Source organism: Channa argus, chromosome 18 (assembly GCF_033026475.1).
Source record: "Channa argus isolate prfri chromosome 18, Channa argus male v1.0, whole genome shotgun sequence".
NCBI lineage: Eukaryota > Metazoa > Chordata > Actinopteri > Anabantiformes > Channidae > Channa > Channa argus.
In genome coordinates this window covers 17412569-17432794 of record NC_090214.1, presented here as the reverse complement: position 1 = coordinate 17432794, position 20226 = coordinate 17412569, and the positions used below count along the sequence as shown (strand labels likewise).

The window sequence follows — 20226 nt, the reverse complement described above, 5'->3', positions numbered from 1 at the left end:
GGAGTGTTCAAGTCACTGTTGGAAGCATCCTCACAGCTACATACACTAGCACGATCAACCTCCTGGTTGCCAAGGAAACAAGATTTTTACAACACAAACGCACGCGCACACTTTTCTATTCAAATATTCTGTGACCAGTCGACGATGAGTTTATTCAGCAGGACATCAAATAAGTACCCCGACCTTAAAACACATTCACACACAAAATAATGAACATATAGAAATCAGAGAGACCAATTTTGTCAGCATTTATCATTTATTTTAAATATTAATTAAAAACTTTTTTTTTTCTAAAAGGAAATTACCCATGGTCTGTGGTGTGTTTATTCCAAACCCTTTATCAAGATTTCCTGCAAATGGAGAAAGGTGTTTTGTAAATGAGGCCAGTAAAATCATTGAAAGCTGTTTTTAAATTATAAATCAAACAACACTGTGGTGTCTCTCTGTATTGCAGTGAGCTAATAAATTAATCACAAGGCTGAAGAAATAAGCATTTATCAGCTGCTGGCTGTGTGATTCCGTATGACTGCTCTTGGTAATATAGTAATTTTTAAAATTTAATGGATTTATGTGCAATGTAGAATGAGATATTAAATAGTCATATGGGGAGCTGACTAATGAAGGTTTATTAATATGTTTTTTTATTTCCTGATGGAAAACCACTTCACAGTGAAGCCTGGGAGATTATACATTGCTGCAAAAGGTGATGTAATACCAATTAGTTGTGTGGAAAAAGTTTTTACCCCCTACATTCAAAAAACAAACAAACAAACAAATGAAAAACATAAATCTAGTAGTCTGGAAAGAGTTGCAAAGCTCTTTCCAAAGTCTGATTTGTGCTTCTGTGTTAAAACAGTAGGTTTCACGCAGACACTGGATAGTGTAACGTATGCAGTAGCCAGTTGTGCATCTCCCCAGAAATGTAACAGTGTCTTAGCAAAGTGGACTGTGATGACTAGAATTGGTCAGAGTGATCGATCCACCTCAATGAGTTCAGGTGTCTTTTCTCTTCTCTCTTTTCTGTGATGCAGTCATTTCAGTAAAAGTATGCGCTGATCACTGTGTTGCTCAACTGGTGGTCCAGGAAGCCCCAAAAGATTCAAGGAAAATGTCCAAAGAACCACCAGTCTCTCTGCCCTAATGAAGCTGAGTGTTCATGACTCTTCCCTGAAAGACACAGGTTTGAAATGGTATCATGGCTGAGTGGTGAGAAGAAACTATTGCCAAAACAGCATCAAGACCCATCTGAATTCTGCCACAACCCATCTGAGATGATGCTTAAACCGTTTAGAGGAATGACCTTTAGCTGATGAAGCAAATGTTGAACATTTTTGAAGGCAGAGGTCCTGTCACATCTTGTGGCAGGAAGGGCATCCAGCATAAAAAATGCCAAACATGCCAAACCAATGTTGCTCTGTGGTGACTCCTGAAGGGACAAGTCATTGAACTTTCATAATAGTTTGGAAGCGATTTTGGTATTGAGAAGAGTATTAAAGCTCTTCTCGATACCAAAGAGACAAAAAAACAAACAAAAGAGACATTTTTTTCATATATGGAGACATTACGGTTGTTCATCTGATTGGTCAGATCTGCTTGGTTCCAGGATATTACATGCTATCCGTGCTGTTTTCTGGTGCTCAGCCTAAATAAATCAAATATCAAACATTTTTTCCTCATTTAAGTGAATAAGCTTAAATTGAAGATATCCTGGAAGCAAATGCCAGCCAAGCAGACTGTAGGAGGTAAATCCCTGCCGCCATCAAAACAACTTCAAATAACAATAATGGTGATGGACAGAGCACCTAATAATTACCTTCCAAGCCTTAGCCTCATATGACTGCCACAGCTAGTTTGTATTAAACCTACCATGTATTGGATGGTCCTGATAGCGTGAACGCCTTCTATTAAATGAGCTTTTAAAGCCCTCCTCTGCCTCTCTTTCAGCCCACTGAGCCACAACTCACACATCAATAAAGCCGGACCAATCTGCTCTGCAGCCATTATATAATAACTTTGCTTCTTTGCTGCTGGAGCAACAAAACACAGTCTCCTCTAAAGAGTCTCCATCTCAGAGAGAATAATACATAAAAATAAGCACAGGCAGCTGATCACACAAAGATCATTACAGGCTTTTAAACTTAAGTATACACACACACACACACATGCACGCACACACACACACACAAAAACACACAGGCACACACACACACACTCTTCGGTTCCCACTTTGAGCTGTCCTCCCACACAGAAGGAATACAGTCTCATACACCACCCACACAGTCCTCTGCAAGGAGATTATGTGTGTGCTGTACGTATGGGTATGTTGTTAAATAGGTTTACGTTAATAGGAAAACAAAAATCTCATTACCCTAACAAAGTCTTAACCAACAAGCTCTCTTTTGGGTTTTTTAAGGGGGGGGCGGGGGTTCACAATGAATGTGGGGCTAGCTATTGCACCTGAAAACACGCAGAACACCCTTCCCAGCTCAATGAAAATAAATAATGTTCATAAAACCAATAAATGCTGCTTACTGTATTGTAATCAAACTCTGTAGCATCCAGTAAACTTTAACTGATGACCTGTAAATCATTTTGGTAAAAAAATGGTTAAGAAAATGGCTCTAGGTGACATCACTTGGAGGAACCTTCAGTTTAGAGTATGTCATCTTGTTGCTCACACTATGGAGTTTGTAATTATGGTCAATCTGCTTTTCCAGAGTTCCTCCAGATGACATCATCTGAACTCTTAATGATGGAAAACTCCTCAGGGTAATGTCATCTGGAGGAGTTTACATATATTAATATTTTAATATAGGGAAGTCAGAGGGAAGTTTAAAAGCACTCATGTACATTTACATCCTAAACTAAAGCTATAGAAAGCAAGTTGAAAATTGTTGAAGTTGCCCTTGAAAACATTTGAATGTGATTAAACCTGAGGCAATTTCTTAATTGGTATTTTTTTTCCAAAGATGACGCAGGCGGAATTCACTTCATGTTGTGATCATTGTCAGTAGCCAGATGTGCCTTTGATTTAATAATTAGCCATGAATGAAACACACAGTGAAGGGGAGGACAGACTGGACAGAACATGTCATACTCCTACATGCTTTAGCACATAGCATGATATTTGTCTCTGAAGTGCGTGACTTCAGATGTTGCTCTCACGTTGCTCTTTGCGTCACACAAGTGTTGTTGTTTTTTTCAAAACACATATGCTGTAAACTGAAAATGTTCCTGCTAAATGGTATGAAGAAGAGTGTCATAAATGATAATTGAGGGTCACTGAGCAGTGTTTAGTAAGGAGCCATTGTCTGTAGGTGCTGACACAGAGCTCACTTTATCTGATCAAAGGAGGGAGCAAAATTTGTCACGCCCTGCCAGCGCTTTGACATGAGGAGAGCTATTGGTGTCTTGGAACGGGATTGCCTCAGTGAGTCATCTGCAGATGGATGCCTGCTTATCTGATGTGCTTCTCATGTAGTGTGAAGTCCTTGCATTAATTATACATGTGGGAGCCCCCACAGTACGTGTATGCTTGTTTGTCCTGTTGCTGTGCTGAAGTATTCATGCTGCAGAAAACACAAGCACTCTTCTGGATTTTAGATTGCAGCTCTTCTTTCAACTTGCTGCAAAGTCTTGTGGGGGGCTGCAGGCCTGATCAGATTTTTTTTTCACATTAGAGGGGTGACAATTCAAACTCAAGAAAACAAGTGTACCTACAGTATTAATACAGAGGAACTGAGGAAAATGTGTCTAGACAAATAACATGATTTTACATGCAATATTTAGTGGCAGATGTTCTGTCTCCAGTTAACCAACTACGTTTCTTTGAATTGAGAAGCTTCTTCTTTTTGCTCACAAAGGTTGCTCTGTGCAAAAAGCAGAACATCTAAACATTTTTTTTGTTTTTTTACTAGAAGATCCTTAAAAGTATCTGTCACATACTTTAAACACTATTTGTCTAGGCTCTGGGCAACGCAAGAACCCCCACAGCCTATCCTGAAATAATTTTATTTAAAAAGCTGACACATTCTGCACACAAATACCTCTAATAAAGCTAGTCTATACATTTATTCACACATATGCAGTATATTTAAAGGCAAAGATACACAGATACACAAGATACACAACAAATCTAAAGGTGCAAGTGCATCAACAACAACATAAAAAAAGAAAGACATAACTGAAGGGGATCCTCAGGTCCTGCTTTCATCATTACTGTCTCTGTCCTTTTATATATATCGCAGAGGGTTAAACTTCAGGGCCAAGCACATTATGAAAGAAGAACAAGCTGGGGTTTTGTTGCTAAGAATATGTAGCACTAACAGCAGAGAGCATCCAAGCTGTTCTGACAAGAACTAGGTCAATACGAGACCCAGAAAGATATGAAAAGTTTTGATTCAAAGTCAAACCTCCATTATCTGCAGTACCAAGCCCTACAAAGCTGCAACTTCTCAAAGAAAACATTAGTCAGAGGTTGACAAACTGATAAGAAACTGCACCCTTTAAGTTTAAGAGATATTTTGGGAAGGTTAAACAATGAGTCAGAGATTTGCAATATTGAAACATAACCCAAACTTTACCCACTGTAGTTTAGCTGTGGCCGAATCCAAACTGGAAGATTTGCAATAGTAATATCAACAATAGAAGAGTGGTATATAGGTCATAGTCAGAACTGACCCCAAAGACCAAAGGTGACTTTTTTAAATGACTTTTTTTTTTTTTCAGAGGGAATTGCAGTGCTCCTATAGGGTCCTTTGATGAGAACATTTATGTAGATGAAATTGAAGAGGGGTGCCAGATGAGTACAAAGAAGTTTGTTTGTGGGATGTTTGGAGACTCATTCCTAATAACACTGCCCCTGATGGAAGTATCACCAGAGCCCTAGAGGGTCTCAAGTCCCTCTGGGAAGAGCTTGTCCTAAACTCCGGTGTAAATACTGGTTGGACTAATTGGATTGACCAAATTTTTGGTAAATTGAAACCTGTTATACTGTCTCTGCTAACGTTGAAATTTGGAGTTTTGCCACATTACTTACTGTCTCTGTAGTAGCATTAAAATAGCAGACAGGTTATTCATGGCAACAACTGAAGTTTAGCCACTAGTAAAAGATTTGGTAAAAGATAGTATTGTGTCTGGAACGATAATGTACAAGAAACAGCCCAACAGCAAGAAGAAGAGCAGCAGGAGAGCGGAGACAGAGAAGCATACAGACTGTGGTCGCATCAGTCTTAGTCTTCTGAAAAGGTAGAAAGGATGGAGGCACCATCCAAACATGTTTCTGGGTGTGCGGGCCTCCAGCTGTCTCTCCACAGTGAAGCAGCAGAACTGTGAGGCTGGGACGGCCTGCAGCTCAGGCCCAGGACTGATGATGAGTGCTGGTCTGGGGTCAAAAACACTGTTACTGTACGACTCCTCCTGCAGTCTCCTGATCTCCCACTGCGGAAACGGGGTAGTCTGTCGGCAAAAGGGGCACTGCAGCCGGCTCGGGTCCTTGGCCGGCCTCATGATGCCAGCCACACAGTGGTTGCACAGCACGTGGTTGCAATTGAGCAAGGTCATGCCGTGGTTTCTCTGCGAATCGTACGACTCGCTGCAAATGGGACACTCATGCCGACTGCTGTCACTGAACAAGCTCCTGACACTTCCACTGCAGCCAGGCTGCTTCCAGAGAGCCAATTCCAGCTCTTGTGGAACAGATGTCACTTGGTCAGCCCCATCTGTCGCTGTTTGCATGTCTGCTTTGTGATTTTCATCACAGCTGTCCTGATGTTTGTGCTGAAGCAGAGGCTGAATGACTGAGTCGCTCTCATCTTCGCGCTTTTCTGCTCCTGTTATGTATAAAACACAAGTTTCCCCTGTAGTTGGCAGGTGCTTTTCCTCCAGTGTAACAATGCCTTTCTCCTCAGTGTCAAGGACTTCCTCTTCAGCCATCCTTTATAACAAGAAGATGTTTTGGTTGTTCTCTTTCATACATTAAATACAACTTGAGCCCAAGCGCTACATATTCAACCTCAGTTGTTGATGTAATGTTTCAGTATATGAAAAGCCGCACAGTTCTCTCCCACCATAAACCCAGATAAGATTAGCACAGTCACAGATAAGAAGCAATATTACAGTCTGAGCCTCAGAGAAATGCCACTGGCCAAGTAGTGCAGTGAACATTTCACTATTCCACTCAATTTAACACACTAACCTATTCAGTGCAATGGAAAGCGTTTGCCAGTTAAGAAATGCATGAGCAAACACATTACAGCAGATGAGACAGATTTATTCTGCTTATTTAAATAAACATCTGCAGATTAGCCAGTTATAAAAAATACACGTTAATATTGAGATGGGACTGAAGAGGCATAGCAGAATTCATTTGATTTTTAAATGAAGTGCATTTTAATTTAGCAGGTTACTTGCTGTGAAATGCATCTTCTCTCTTCGATGACCAATTGACAAGTTAAAAAACAAAAGTGAAAATGTAATGTTAACCCATCCTGCATAACCAGCCCCCTCACCACAGGCAACCGAACATGAGTACTATTTATACATTAGTCACATTTCTAAGCAGGCACAGTGGCATTTAATAAAGGCCCACAGCATTTTAGTCATCAGTGATTAAGTCAGTAACTACTCACCAGAGTGAACAAGGAGTAAATAAACAAGCACATACGTTTAAAACTGCTTTTTGTTGCCTTACATGCGGCTATGCCAAAAACTTAATGCATTAATATGCTTGTTAACGGGAGAGTTCAACATTTTAGAACCTGTGCTTTTGTTTGTGTGTTTCCACAAAGGACTCTTGATATGAAAAGAATCACATGACTAATAATATTTGAAAAGCAATGAAGCAGTGATGAAGCGACACAGACTTTTTTTTTTTTTTTCCAGGTCACAGCTTGGTTAATTTTCTCTGCTCTCATGCACAATTGTTGGCTGCAGTAAGCAGCTCATGCCAGTGAAACCTTCCAGCACCAAACTGCAAGCAAACAGATGTTGGTGGTGGTGTTGAAATCACATCCCTAAACCGGGGGCATCCCACCACTCAGGTATGTGTGTTCAGGTCAAATTTACATACACTTTAAAAGCTTAATATTTATCATTTCCTCTTTTGCTAATTTAATTTCTATGGACATAGAGAAAATTCTGATTTATGTCTCTGCCCTGTGCCTTTGCACTGCAGTCTATCTGGCTATAAGAGTTCTGTGAAGAGTCTTTAAAAACAGGTTCTTATACAAAAACAGGTTCTTATACATGTTCCTCTACAAGCATGATAGTGTGAAACCTTGCAACTTTACATTTAGTCACTGCATCTGTTGCTGGCACAGTTCCAGCAATAAAACCACAGTTTGTTATTGCTTTGTTTGTCTTTAAGTGTGGATTAAACAAACAAGATGCAGTCTGGTAATATGTGCACTTTGTAGAACTTGATATTGTGTTTTTCACTAGAAATACAGTCCAGCTGTTTCCAGTCTTTATAGCAAGTTAATCATCTTCTGGCTTCAACTTTAACCAACAGATGTGAGATTTATATTTATCTTTTCATCTTACTCTCTGGACCTATGCAAATTATTGTATTTTCCAAAACAGAAAAATATATTTTGATTTTAATACTGAAATTCATATGAAGCATATTGTAAACTAACTAAACTCATATGAAGCATATTGTAAACTAAAACTAACTTCTGTAATGTTGTGCTGAACTGTAATATTGTAACAGTAACATTTTCATAACTTAAACCTCTCACAGTATTTTTCATAATCAAAATGAAAGAGGATCCAAGGTTCATTCGTTTTTAAAGGATCCAGGATGTAAGCACTCTTTCTCTATGAGTGAGATATGGCCAGGAAAAATTGGCAGAGTTGTCCTTTAAGTGCTCATTGCTCACTGCTGTGACTGAAAAGTCACTATCAGCTGGCTGTTGAGCAACCCGAGATATCAGCCCGAAAACAAGCCAGCCATTATACCAGTTGCTGAGGCAGAGCCTAAATTGATTACACATTAAGGATTTAATCTCACAGGAAGGACGGATTAATGTTTTCCACTGCGGATAAAACCTAAATGAAAACGAAAATGATAACACATCATAGCATTGTGAGAAAAAACTGCAGAAAAAGGAGGCTTTCCAGTAGAGTCAGGCGGCTTATAATAAATGGATAAAACAGTCACTCGAGTACAAGACTTCAACTTTTACTTTATGTTTATTTAATCACAGTTTATGTAATTACCTTTATTTCCGATTAAACTAATGATTGTATTATTGCTTACATTCATGATTAGTGCATTGAAATTTCAAATATCAAAACTGAATTCACTCAACTTCAGGCATTGGCTTAAGCTGGACTCACATCCGCAACTTAAACAAAACCAAGAAAAGGACGTTCTCGCATTTGACTTAAGGCTCGTGCCTTAAAATAAAGGCTCAGCCCTGAAGTCAGGTCTTCTTTCTTTTCTTAAATTAATACCTTTAATTATTGTGAACCATAACCTGACATGGTGCCTGCTGAGCTCTTCTCCTGTAATTCAGGCCATCAAAAGTCAAAAGTGTCACGCTGGTATTGCAGCCGTGGGCTGTTCTCACTGTAGAACTGACTGAACCAGCGTCTGTGCTTCAGGATGGCTGAATCTTCTTTCACGAGAAGAGGCTGGGAGATGTACTTCTTATTGTTCCAGATCATCACATCCCGCTCAAACTAGGTGCAAAAGAAAACAAGACAAGGTCACCTAACATTACAAAAACCTGTGCCAAAGAAAACACTCAGTTAATAGATTAAATTATGTTTGCTTAACACCAAATCCATACTAACATGTTTTTACTGAGCACCTCATAATCAAGCTGAATATATGATAAAGAGCAGTTTCAGACTGACAATGAAATATTACCTGATAGAACAACCTAAGTCTGCATTAAATTATTAGAACATGTCGGCAGGCATTTCTGTGATTAAATGTCATTCTGCAGTTCATCAGCTGCTGAGATTTGGCATTTCAGTCCACATGCAAAGTGCATCTATTAAAAGTAAGCTTCGTCTGGTGGCTCTGTGTGTTAACACCACATGGAGACAAAGCGATGGTTATTTAAATTCAAATTATTTTGCCCTCGATCATCATCTGCATATATATCGTTTAATGTAAGCGTAAACATTTTAGCTCCTACTAATTCTGTAAGATCAAGGAGTATTTTTTTCCACTTCCATCATGCAGCTAATTATCAAGTTTAATGAGGACTATTAACACCTTTTGTGTGACTGTGTGGTGTTACTTGTGGTGGTAACAAAGAGGCAAAATTACACAGAAGGCAGACTTGATCTATTCACATTTAAGCAGTTCTGTACTGATAAATAAGTGGTTTAAATGTAACATTTTATTCATGCATTTCAGGTGTTTTGTTGCTGTAAATAATTCATGTCTGTCACCCTGCTGGCGTTAGACTCCAGGCAAAGTCCACGAGGCTGAAACGTATAAAAAGTATTAGCAACTATAAAATGGCCCTGAAACGTTAATATAAAGTGATTAGTTGAGCTTAAACATTTTCTTTTCATTAACATTAAAGGGAGTGGACAGATCTGACAGTGACACTAGAAGCGACAGGTGTTGTTCACCTGAGTGCACTCTGCTCTGAGGATGAATTTAGGCACCAGGGCTGGGATGTTGGACTGATAGAAAATGATGTGAGAGACACACTGAAGCAGAGGCTCCACCGGGGTCACGCAGTGCATGATCACACCTCGACCCAAGAAACTGTGGTTGAACAGCAGAAACACAACACCTGGACCCACCTGAAACACACACCCAACAGCCACAACATTAGCACCAGCTGGTGGTGTTGTGGACAGTTAGTGAGCGCGAGCAAAAGTCTGACAAGTCTGTTAAGACACTAGTCGATAACGACCAGCATCGAATTACATTCCTACCTGTCTGGCCACAACGTGAATATCCAGCAGAGGCCAGTGGTGTCCAAACACAGTTAGAGCGTGTTTCACCAGCATCTGAGAACAGTGCTTGTTAGGCTCTGATTCTGGTGCCCATTGCACCTGAAACAAACACACACCACAGTTGCACATGCAGACAAACTCTGCATTTGTATAAATACAATCCAACAGCTTTAATGTGATTAACCTCGGAATGTTCACATATATTTCTTAGAACAAATTGGATATTGTTGTATTTTTGTCTTGGATTTTGAATTCATGTGTGTAGCACATGTGTGCTTATATGTGTGCTCATATTTAAGACAACATTCCATTTTGTTTTGGTGCTTTTAACAAAAATCTTTAACCTTCCAGTCATGTCGCAAAAATTTCCAGGTGTTGCTATTAGTATAGCGCAGATCTACTCCACTGAGAATGCCCGGGGTGTGCAGATGAGCGAGGTGAGCGACGTCTGCTGCATTTTCAGGAATCTCCTTTTGAGAAAGAAAATGACACCGTGTCACATTGTGCTGGTTGGGTTAAAAAAAACGCAGTGACACCAAAAATCTCATTCAGTGTGGGGGGTTTGATCCTGAATTCTTGCACAATTACAGGAGTAAAGTTGGGGGAAACTAGTGGTAATTTCTCCACCTTGTTCTCTGGTGAACTACAGTCTTTATTTATAACCTAACAAAGTACCACACTAATCATTATCTTGATATGGACTCAAACATCCTGATAGAACACACACACACACACACACACACACACACACACACACACACAACTACCTCTATGTGAGCATTAATAAAATGCTCAGTTCTGCCACGATAGACCCACTCGCCCTTTGTAATTTCGTGCTGCTCCGGGACGTTCCACTGAGGATCTTCTCCATCACAGTGAAACCAAATCAGGATTTGGCCGTTGATTTCACAGTTGGGCCAGCAGCGCACTTTAGCAAACTCTGGCACTGCAGGATAAATTCAACATCACTCTGAGTCATAGCCTCTGTAGGTACATATCAGCATCAACAGCATTTTATTTTGTCAACCCACTATTCAGTCCCAACAGTAGATACCAAGTCATATCAACAACAACTAATGCTGGTCTATTGTATTTTGGTCTATTGTACTTCCCTTTTGGCACCAATCTCATTTCAAATGATCACCTTTGTACAAACTAATGCCCAGATTTTTGATAAATGTTTGGTAAATATAAATGGTCCCCAGGTTATGAATCTGCATATGTTTTGAGACACCTCATTTGTAAAAGTAATATAATATAAATATAAATTTTCATTACTTGACAAAATATTTTAGAAATCTTTAGCATGTTCAGAGCTAAATGTTACCTTTGGAAATTAACACATGCTATGCTGTAGCACCACCTTCAGGACTATTTGTATATTTTACTGGTGGGGTTCAATCATTTGCATTTTTAGACAATGAAATAATGAATGAAATAAATACGAGCCTTTTGACTTCTGACATTTCTTTATAGTATTTACCCAATCAAAGTACCGTAGCACTGGCAATATAGCAGAATAAAAGTCACATTCATACCTTTTTCTGCATAGGGTATCTTCACACACTTGCCGTTGTTTCCCTGAAAATGCCATCCATGAAATGGGCACTCTATGCAGTTTCCTACAACTCGTCCTCCCACAGCCAGGTGAGCACCCAGGTGAGGGCAGTAACCATCCAGCACGTAGGCCTTTCCATCCTGGCCTCGAAACACTGCCAACTGCTCACCTAGGATGTTCAATTTACAGAGAAGGTTCTTAAAAAGTGTAATTAAATGAGCCAGCTTAATGAATATAGAAGGTGACAGTAATGTCAAATACAATTTGCGAATTTAAGGGGAAGCGAGAACTTGCTTGAAAATCATGGTACATTTCCTACAATTCAACAGAAAATAATCCCCAAATCATCATCCATTTGTTCAGATGTTGTGGCGTCTGTCTGCACTGACAATATTTTTGTGTATAAATGAATAAGAGCAGCAATAATCACGTCCCAACCATAAGCAACATTTTAGTCAAATCTGAAGCAAGTCGTAAATTTGCTTATAAGTGGATGCGTCAGACTGAGGATTTTACTGGGAAGTAACCTGAATAAGCATTAAAGACTGAACGTGGACAGACACTACATCTGGAGATCTGTACCCACAATATCCACAGTACTCGCCTTTGACTTTTGGCTGACCTACAGTTCTTAGCTTGCTCCCAGATTAGTGCAGCCTGGGGGACCGGGGTTAAAAGAGCTACTGCTGTGCAAGGTCGAGCAGCATCTAGTCAGGTTACTTCCCAGTAAAATTCTCAGAAATCCAAATGAGGGGTGACACAGCACTGCACGGCTGTCTGCAGACCGCTGTGCAGCAGAACTGTGAGAGCAGCACATGGGAAAAGACACACTAGGCAGAATTTAATCTATGATGTAAATGGATGACTACAGAGAAAATAAGGAGGGAGACACTGCGGTCATTCACAGCAGGATGCCGACTCTGATCCCGACTTTGGCAACGGCTGAAATGCATCACACTTAAATGGCTCCCACACTGCATGTACGAGCATTAGCAACCTGCTGCATGATTGCTTACAGTAAAATATCTCAGATCCAGAGCAGCTCAACAGTCAAATTAAAATCTGTGATCAACAAAGTTAGCAATAAAGTTAATGTTAGTTTAAAATTTGGAAGTGGATATTAAGGTTTAGATTGACGCCCCAAGATTACGTTATAACATGATTAGCTGATATACTATCTTGCAAATTATTTGAGTCATTTATCAAGAAAAAACAACAAAAACTGTTTGTGTTAAATGTTTTGGTTTGGTGCATTTTTTATGCAGCAAAACCAATGTCATGAAAACGTGACTTCGGACTGTGACAACTTGTATTGGACATTTTGTACTTCTATAACATTTATTGTATAAACTATTATAGAATAAATGACTGACGCGTTGAAATAGTTGGTATAATATATAATTGGTATAAGAAATAATTAGGTCAAACTGTGCACCGATTCTCTATTCAAGAGCAGGTGTCTTGTTGTATTGATTGATGTCTTTTTCAAGTATAAAACCTTTCATACTCTGTTTATTTATTTATGACAGGTGATGTGACAGAAACATAAAAGCACCACATGCTCTTTGAACACTTTTTGATCGCAAACTCAAACCGGATCAAACAGTCCTGACACAAACCAACGTGGAAAAAACAAATCTAGAATGTGAAACATGTGACCGCATTGGATGATGTGCCTCAATGTAAATATTTCTAAGTAAATCACATGTCAGCACGAAATCATTTTCAACTTTGTAACAGAGTTGCCACACATCAAGCTGCACAGAGGCACAAATGCGACATATGAAAAGCTTGATTGTGATACTGTGGTGCTGATGCGGGACCTGCTGTCAGAGCCTAATCAACACTAATTAAGACAGGTCAGCTTTTATTGTCTCAGTTCTAATGAGTCAGTTAATAGATTAAAAATCTGCAGATGAATTGCTAATGAAAAGCAGTGTTATCCGCAGCTTTACTGCCATTATGTCGTACTTTAGTACATCTTAGAAACCACAGCATCCGTACACAATACAAGTCATTTAAAGCTTGTTTGCCCTTAAACAACGAAGCTTTATTCTGAACGTTAGCATTGCTTAGCAGCCTAATGTGTACAGTAGTGTAACAAAACCAGCAGTCCATTGTGTCTTTGAATACCACAAAACTATACTGTATGCGTTTGTCTCTATCCTGGCAACAAGCCTCTCTAAACTGCTGCCTGAGACAACAGAGACAGGGATCTTGAAAGGCCGGCAGAGAAAAGTAAAGCCTGAAGAAATGACACGTGTTATTCCTGATTAGAGGCGAGGCATCTCAGGTTGCAACTATTCAACAGAGAAATTCCCAAAGTTGTTGCAGTGACATGAAAGAAAGTAATTCACCTGGTTGAGAAACTGGAATTAAGAAATGTTTGACATTTTTGCCAGGAAACATTACTGAAGCAATTCATCAATTTCAACATGATGGCAGATTAATTTTCTGTCAAGGCACTGATTTTCTCTACATTGTATAAGGTGTAATTGTCACAACATTATAATACAGTATGTCATCCACCTGTAAAGTACAGTAAGTAGTAGGTAGTAATTCATATAAACATATCTCACCTGCTATGTTATGTACCTGATTTGTGGGACATATTTCAATACTTTCCAGCTCACGATCCAACTGTTTATTCTCCTTAGTATTCACACTGTGAGACCAGGAAGGCCCTTCGCCTTCCTCGGGAACATTTACACTGTCTGCTAAACCGTGCCAATAAAACCCAAATCCAATTCTACAAAGTCAAGAACAGCATCTTCTGCCTCCTAAACAGGGAAAGTCACAGCAAAGCTGGTGCCAATCTGCTAACTTGTGTTACTCCAAACTTCGAATGTATCTACTAATTTAAACTTTCTGTGTGTAAATAGATCAAGTGTGCAATCCTAACATCACCTGCTTCAGCACACCACCACTTTATACCCTCAGCATACTGATGACTGCTGGAGCTTGGGTGTAGGGCTCAGCATCTTCACCACCTGTGCCACTGCTGAGGTATGTGAAGTGATCTGAGTGTGGGGGATTGTCTTTTGGGGCGGACACATATGAATGTTGTGTTACACTTACACATATCTGTTTTTCCAAATTAAATTGTCCTTGTCCTTTGTCTGTTTGTCTAGTTTTGTCTGGCCACTAACTTTTGAGATACTTTTTTTAAGTCGCCTGCAAACGTATCATACCTAAAGCAGAGACATTTTTGACTTCGCCCCTGTCCAGCATGTGTGAGTCCAGCACTCGGTACCAGCCGTTTGGATATACCGGGGGCAGCTCTCCGATCTTCCTCCTGCGTCGGACGTCGTTTGCAGCCTGAGCTTTGGACCGACCGCCCACGGTGATGTACCCTACGTCTTCCGGCGTCCTCAGGAGCACCAGGGGATAGAAGAGCAGCCTGTACAACCAGCCCATGGCGAGGAGGGAAACTCCTGTGACGATGCAACCGAGCAGCCCCGTTCCTGTCCATATGAAGAACCCGGTGTCTACTGAGTCCAGCTGATGTCTAACTAGAATGAAAAGCATTGCAGCTAGTCCCGGCCCAATGACAGCAACTGCCTTCTTAGTGGACATGCTCTGATTGTCCATCCTGTGTTCAGTGCGTACTGGTGGACTGCTGTCTCGGTCTGGAGTGAGACGGTGTCCCCGCTCACATGCACACTATAGTTCCCAACAGGCATCAGACGGTTTGTCTTTATGTGTCTCCCAGGAGCGACACGTTTGGCGCGGCCGTCTTGGAGACGAGATTACTAGATTACATTACAACACGTTTGACCGAGCGCAAGTGAGACGAGTATTTTCAAAGTAAAAGCACTAAAATTATCCAGCCCGATTCCAGGTAGGGTGCTCATGACGTGTTGCACGGAAACACGACTGCTATCAGACTACATAAGTGCAAGCTGTGCAGCAACAGATGTTCTAACGCAAAGGCTGCAGAAAAAATACTTAAAATGAACGTCATCCCCTTTTATTAATGCAATTCAACTCAAGATCAACAATTGTCACTGAGTCCTGGACTCAGTTTATACATAATTGTATATTGTAGGTTGTTAATCATATAGTTGCTGCTATTCCTTTCTGAAGAGCAATGTTAATCACTGACTGCACACAGTGGGGTTTCCAGCTGAACGGTGCCACTAATTTAAATTTTTTGTTTTTTGCTAATTGTAATTACATTTAGTAAACATTAAACAATCTTGCTACATAGCACTGCTATCTAACATTAGTATGTAAGATAGGAGATAGGTGGACATTTCAAAACTAATGGCATTGAACTGCTTGCATCCCTCTAGTTTTTGCAACATTTTATCTAATCTGTTCGGTGAAATTTGCTCCCATTCAGCCACAAGAATGTTAATAAATTCAATCTGATGCTGGTTTTCTAGTTCATCCCCAAGGTGTAATACACAGGTTAACAAGTAACAGTGTGTTACGAGTAACTGTTACTGTTTGTTAGGCAGCAGACCTGAATCAGAGGCTGCAGACACCCTCTTGTGGTCTTTTATCATCAGTGCTCTGTAAAGTTATGAGGATGCTTAATCCCCAAATGGTTGGTGAGGGGTCCTGTTAAATTAAAATATGGTTTTAAAAAAATGATAGGTGAGACCATTCTTTAGTCCCAGGCTACTTTTAAACTGCTTTTAATTCTCACTCTCACTTAAGCAAAGCGTACATGGGCAGTGACTTGAGCCAACCTCACATCTACATTAGATCTGGTTGGGTTAAACTGCTTCATCTGTTTGCTCATTTGTCAAACCACTGTCAAAGTATGAACCTGCCCATTTCTCTGTTTTTACATATCCCATCTTTTAAATATATGATGTGTGTTGTTTGTAAATGAAGATAATATTATATAACAAATTTAAAAACACCAGCCTCCTCAAAGTTTTTACCCTTTTCCACCACCCAAGTGGTTGTACTGAAAATAGTGGAGGACATTAATGCACCTAGGGGACTGTATATACCCTGACTCTGATCTGTGTTTCCTGCATGTTTTTCGTCTGCCTCTTACACCTTTTTGTTTTACAACATCAACAAATCACACATCATCATTTCTAGTTTTAACAGTGAAGAATCTCCGTTCTAGGACATTAGAGTATTATAGCTGAATATGGCCTACACAGAGCAGAGATATGAACATATTACAAGAGGGAACACAGGGAAAAGAGATGGCTCGGTAGTAAAGTGAAGCTGCTGCTGATTCTTAGAAAATGGGGACTGATTCTTAGAAGAACATGTGGTTTGAGATAAGGTAAAACCTCTAAAATAGCTCAGCACTTGTATAGTGCTGCTGCTGCTTGAAATATGTTGGTATCATTTTATGTATTATCTTTTGTGCTAGAGTTTATGAGAGACCACATCCTTTCCAAAATGTCACAAAGGTGCAGGATGTTGTGACACTTGATAAACATGTTTTAGTTCTGATAAGTGTCTGCAGAAGTGCTCAAGGTCAGTTATATGGTAGACTAACCACACAGAGTTGTCTCCAAGTTACACCTGATTCCTAACATTTGTGGTAAATGATAACCATAAAAGGAGACAGCTGGAGGGAGCAAAGAGTTTTCTGCCTAGCAACAGAAGGATATAAATTCATGTTTGACATGTTAAGTCCTCAGAACTCCACTGGATAGAGGCTTGAAACTCTGTTGGTGCACTTCTCTCCTGCAAGACAATAAAACCCTCAAAGACATCCTGCATGTGGATGCTTCTTTAGTGATTACAGTCGAGGTGTCTGTTACCAGTAATTGTCTAATTTGTCCACGACAATTTTGGCGTCACGAACAGGATCAAGAGGACTCCAGCCTCAACCTCCGCTGCAAGAATAAGCGAGAGACGGAGGGCTCAACACGTAATTCCTTGTAGTAGCCATCGTCAAACTCCTAGTTAGTTGGAGAGAATAAAGGCAACAACCAAGTTGGACGAAAGGGGCCAACGGGGTCAGGAATCCTCACCCTGAGCCGTGCACGAGCTTCCCATGGGGAATGTGAGAAGTAAAGGGCAATGGGACCCTCAAGGTACGATTGTTTAGAGTATGAAAACCAAGTATGGTGACCAAAGCCTTACATCTCTGAAAATTTGGATTGAGGATTTTGGCTTTCCTCAAGGTGGCTCCTTTAGTAAAAATTAAAATCATAAAATTAGAAGAAAAACTGTTAAGACAAGAAAAGAAACTGAAGGTTAAAAAGAGAGTGTCACAGAAAGATATACAGATGTGTGATTTGCATAAAGAATGTTTGAGTATGTGGAAAACTGAAGTAGAGAATAGAGAAAGAAAACAAGTGCTAAAGCTCATGACTACTGCACCACACAGAACAGACAATGCTGCAGTAGAACAATCAAAAACACATATACGAGCACCATATACTCCCAGTGTGTCTTCTCCCTATCCAGACATTACAGGGCTGAAACTGGATGCCAAATTGGAATCCTGCCCGTCAGTTCCACCACCACCAGTTCAAGGAGCAGATGGAGGACAGCATCCAGAACCTGATTGGACCCCATCATCTTTACCCCCTTCTGGATCATCTGGTTCGTTGGGCCGAAAGCAGACCAGATCACTGAAAGATGAGCCTCAACAAGCAGAATTTAATGCACCTAGGATCAAAGTGGCTGGCCCAGAGGGCCCGCAGCTGGTCTTCAGGGCTTGGACTGATGAAGATGTCTGTGCAGCTGGCTGTGTCACCTGCCTAATCCAGCTGACTCTGGTGCTATTTTTGCTGAGGAACGTCAAACGTTCTGCAGAGAATTTAAACCCACTGGAGCAGAATTAAGACGGCTCTTGGCAATGAAGGCAAAACCATCAAATCTGCAGAAGGTCATGGCGAAGCTGCCACAGGCCGAGTGCAGATGCAAGAACCCAGAGTGGGACCACGCCGACAATGCTGCATACAGGGAGGCTGTAAACAATCTGGCAGAAGAATTTAAACTCAAGTTACCGGTAAAAAGTGATATGATAAAAATAATAGCTTGTAAACAACGTGAAGATGAGACTGTTGATGATTATCTACACCGCCTGACAAATGTGTTTGATACTCACAGCGGTACTGAACACCCAGCAGACTTGGGTAATTCTCCTGGATCATGGGAAACACACCTCAGAAGTCACTTTGTGAAATGACTTTTGCCTGAGACTGCTGCAGGGGTTCGCAAGACCTGCATTGTTGTAGATGAAGATGCGAGATTGGAAGAAGTCAGAAGACATGCCATACATGCTCAGACTCAGTCTTAAAAGAAGAAGAAGCGCAGGGAGGAGAAGAGGCAACGAGAACTCCACCTGGCAACTGTAACACTGCTAAACATGGTGTCAGAGTGGAGAGGCCATGGTGAATATTGTGTGAGCTGGAGAGGCAGGGGGCGAGGAGCTCTACGGGGCAGACGCCCTGTAGCTGGTGATGAGTGCCATAATTGTGGACAGAGAGGACATTGGAAGAGATACTGTCCATCTGGGAATGCAGAGTGTCCTTATTGCCATCAAAGAAGCCACAGGCCCAGAGACTGTCCTGAGAAGCCATCGCCAGTGGCAAAGTGACGGGAGGTGGAAAAGCTGGTGCCACGGGACAGTTGCAGGGGTCCAGTCAAAAGGAGGGAGGTGAAGCACACACTGATATACATTGCAATGAAGACATGCTTACACACATATACAATGATTTACTCGCTAACTGCAATGAAGACATGCTTACACACACATACAATGATTTGCTCGCTAACTGCAATGAAGAAATGCTTGCGCAGACATACACTGATAATGAAAACTGCTTGACAAAGCACACACACACTGAAATAGATATAGAATTGATTGAGCAGTGTGTTCACTATCTGGAAGTTTAAATCACCTGTAGAAACCTATGTTCAGTATGCTGAGAGAGAGTGTAAATTTCCAGAATACACATTGAAAGTAAATGGTCAAGAGGTGACATTTCTGGTTGACACTGGAACAACTATGTCAGTATTAAAAGCAACTGAACTTAAAACACCTTTAAAGATGAGTGTAACTATGTGTATAGTGTAGGTGTTTCTGGTAAACCACAAAAAGAGCATTTGACTCAGCCATTGTCTTGTGCTAATTCTCAAGATCGTTCTTCCAAACATGCATTCGTGTTGTCAAAATTATGCCTCTTCAATTTATTAGGACGTGATGTAATGATTAGACTTGGGATTTGTTTGATGTCGACATCAGAGTGAATACAAGTGTGTAGTAATTTGGATTTGCAAACACACACCACGGTGAATTACAATCCTAATTCTTTGTTACACGTGTATAAATGGAAGCTGCAGTCTGTCTTGTCTGTAGAGTTACTTTCACGTGCACATTCTCTGTTTCCCTGTTTATCTGTTTATCTGTGTGCACAGATTTCATGTCATTGCACAGCGCATGTTTCACATGGCCCTAATGTTCCTTACAAACAAAGATGGGAATCAGTGAAGTTTTTGTATTGGTCTAATCACAGATGTGCACTGTCTGTCTCTCTGATTGAGGAACAAAACAGTTGTTTCAAAAGCGGTTTCTCACATTTCATTAGCTAAGTCAGAATCAAATGAATGAGCTACTTAAGGCTGTTTTATTAAAAAAGCTCCTCTCCGTTCATTGATTCATGGTAAATCACTGAAACCACATGACACAGTCACCTGGACTCTGCAAGTTGATAAGGCTTTTGTTGATATGAAACTTATCTTGCAGTCTGCTCCCACTCTTGGTCTGCCTGAACCTTCACAGCCTTTTGTGCAAACTGTTGACAAAA

General features: G+C 40.5%; 1 protein-coding gene across 1 annotated transcript; it reads right to left on the bottom strand.

The window, feature by feature from the left end:
* Window positions 1–8409: 8409 nt before the first annotated feature.
* zgc:92275 (cholesterol 7-desaturase nvd) lies at window positions 8410–15955 on the bottom strand. The gene is made up of 7 exons (XM_067485302.1): window positions 14677–15955; window positions 11466–11654; window positions 10695–10873; window positions 10272–10397; window positions 9907–10026; window positions 9595–9771; window positions 8410–8685 (listed from the first exon to the last, which is right to left on the bottom strand). The coding sequence occupies exons 1-7, from the start codon at window positions 15074–15076 to the stop codon at window positions 8524–8526; spliced, it is 1353 nt and encodes a 450-aa protein (XP_067341403.1). The 5' UTR covers window positions 15077–15955; the 3' UTR covers window positions 8410–8523.
* Window positions 15956–20226: the final 4271 nt, after the last annotated feature.

Coding starts and splice junctions, on each gene's coding strand:
- zgc:92275 (XM_067485302.1), bottom strand. CDS start 15,076: ATGGACAATCAGAGCATGTCCACTAAGAAGGCAGTTGCTGTCATTGGG. Junction 9,772..9,906: donor TTCACGTTGTGGCCAGACAG/GTAGGAATGTAA, acceptor TGTGTGTTTCAG/GTGGGTCCAGGTGTTGTGTT. Junction 8,686..9,594: donor TCAGAGCAGAGTGCACTCAG/GTGAACAACACC, acceptor TTTTGCACCTAG/TTTGAGCGGGATGTGATGAT.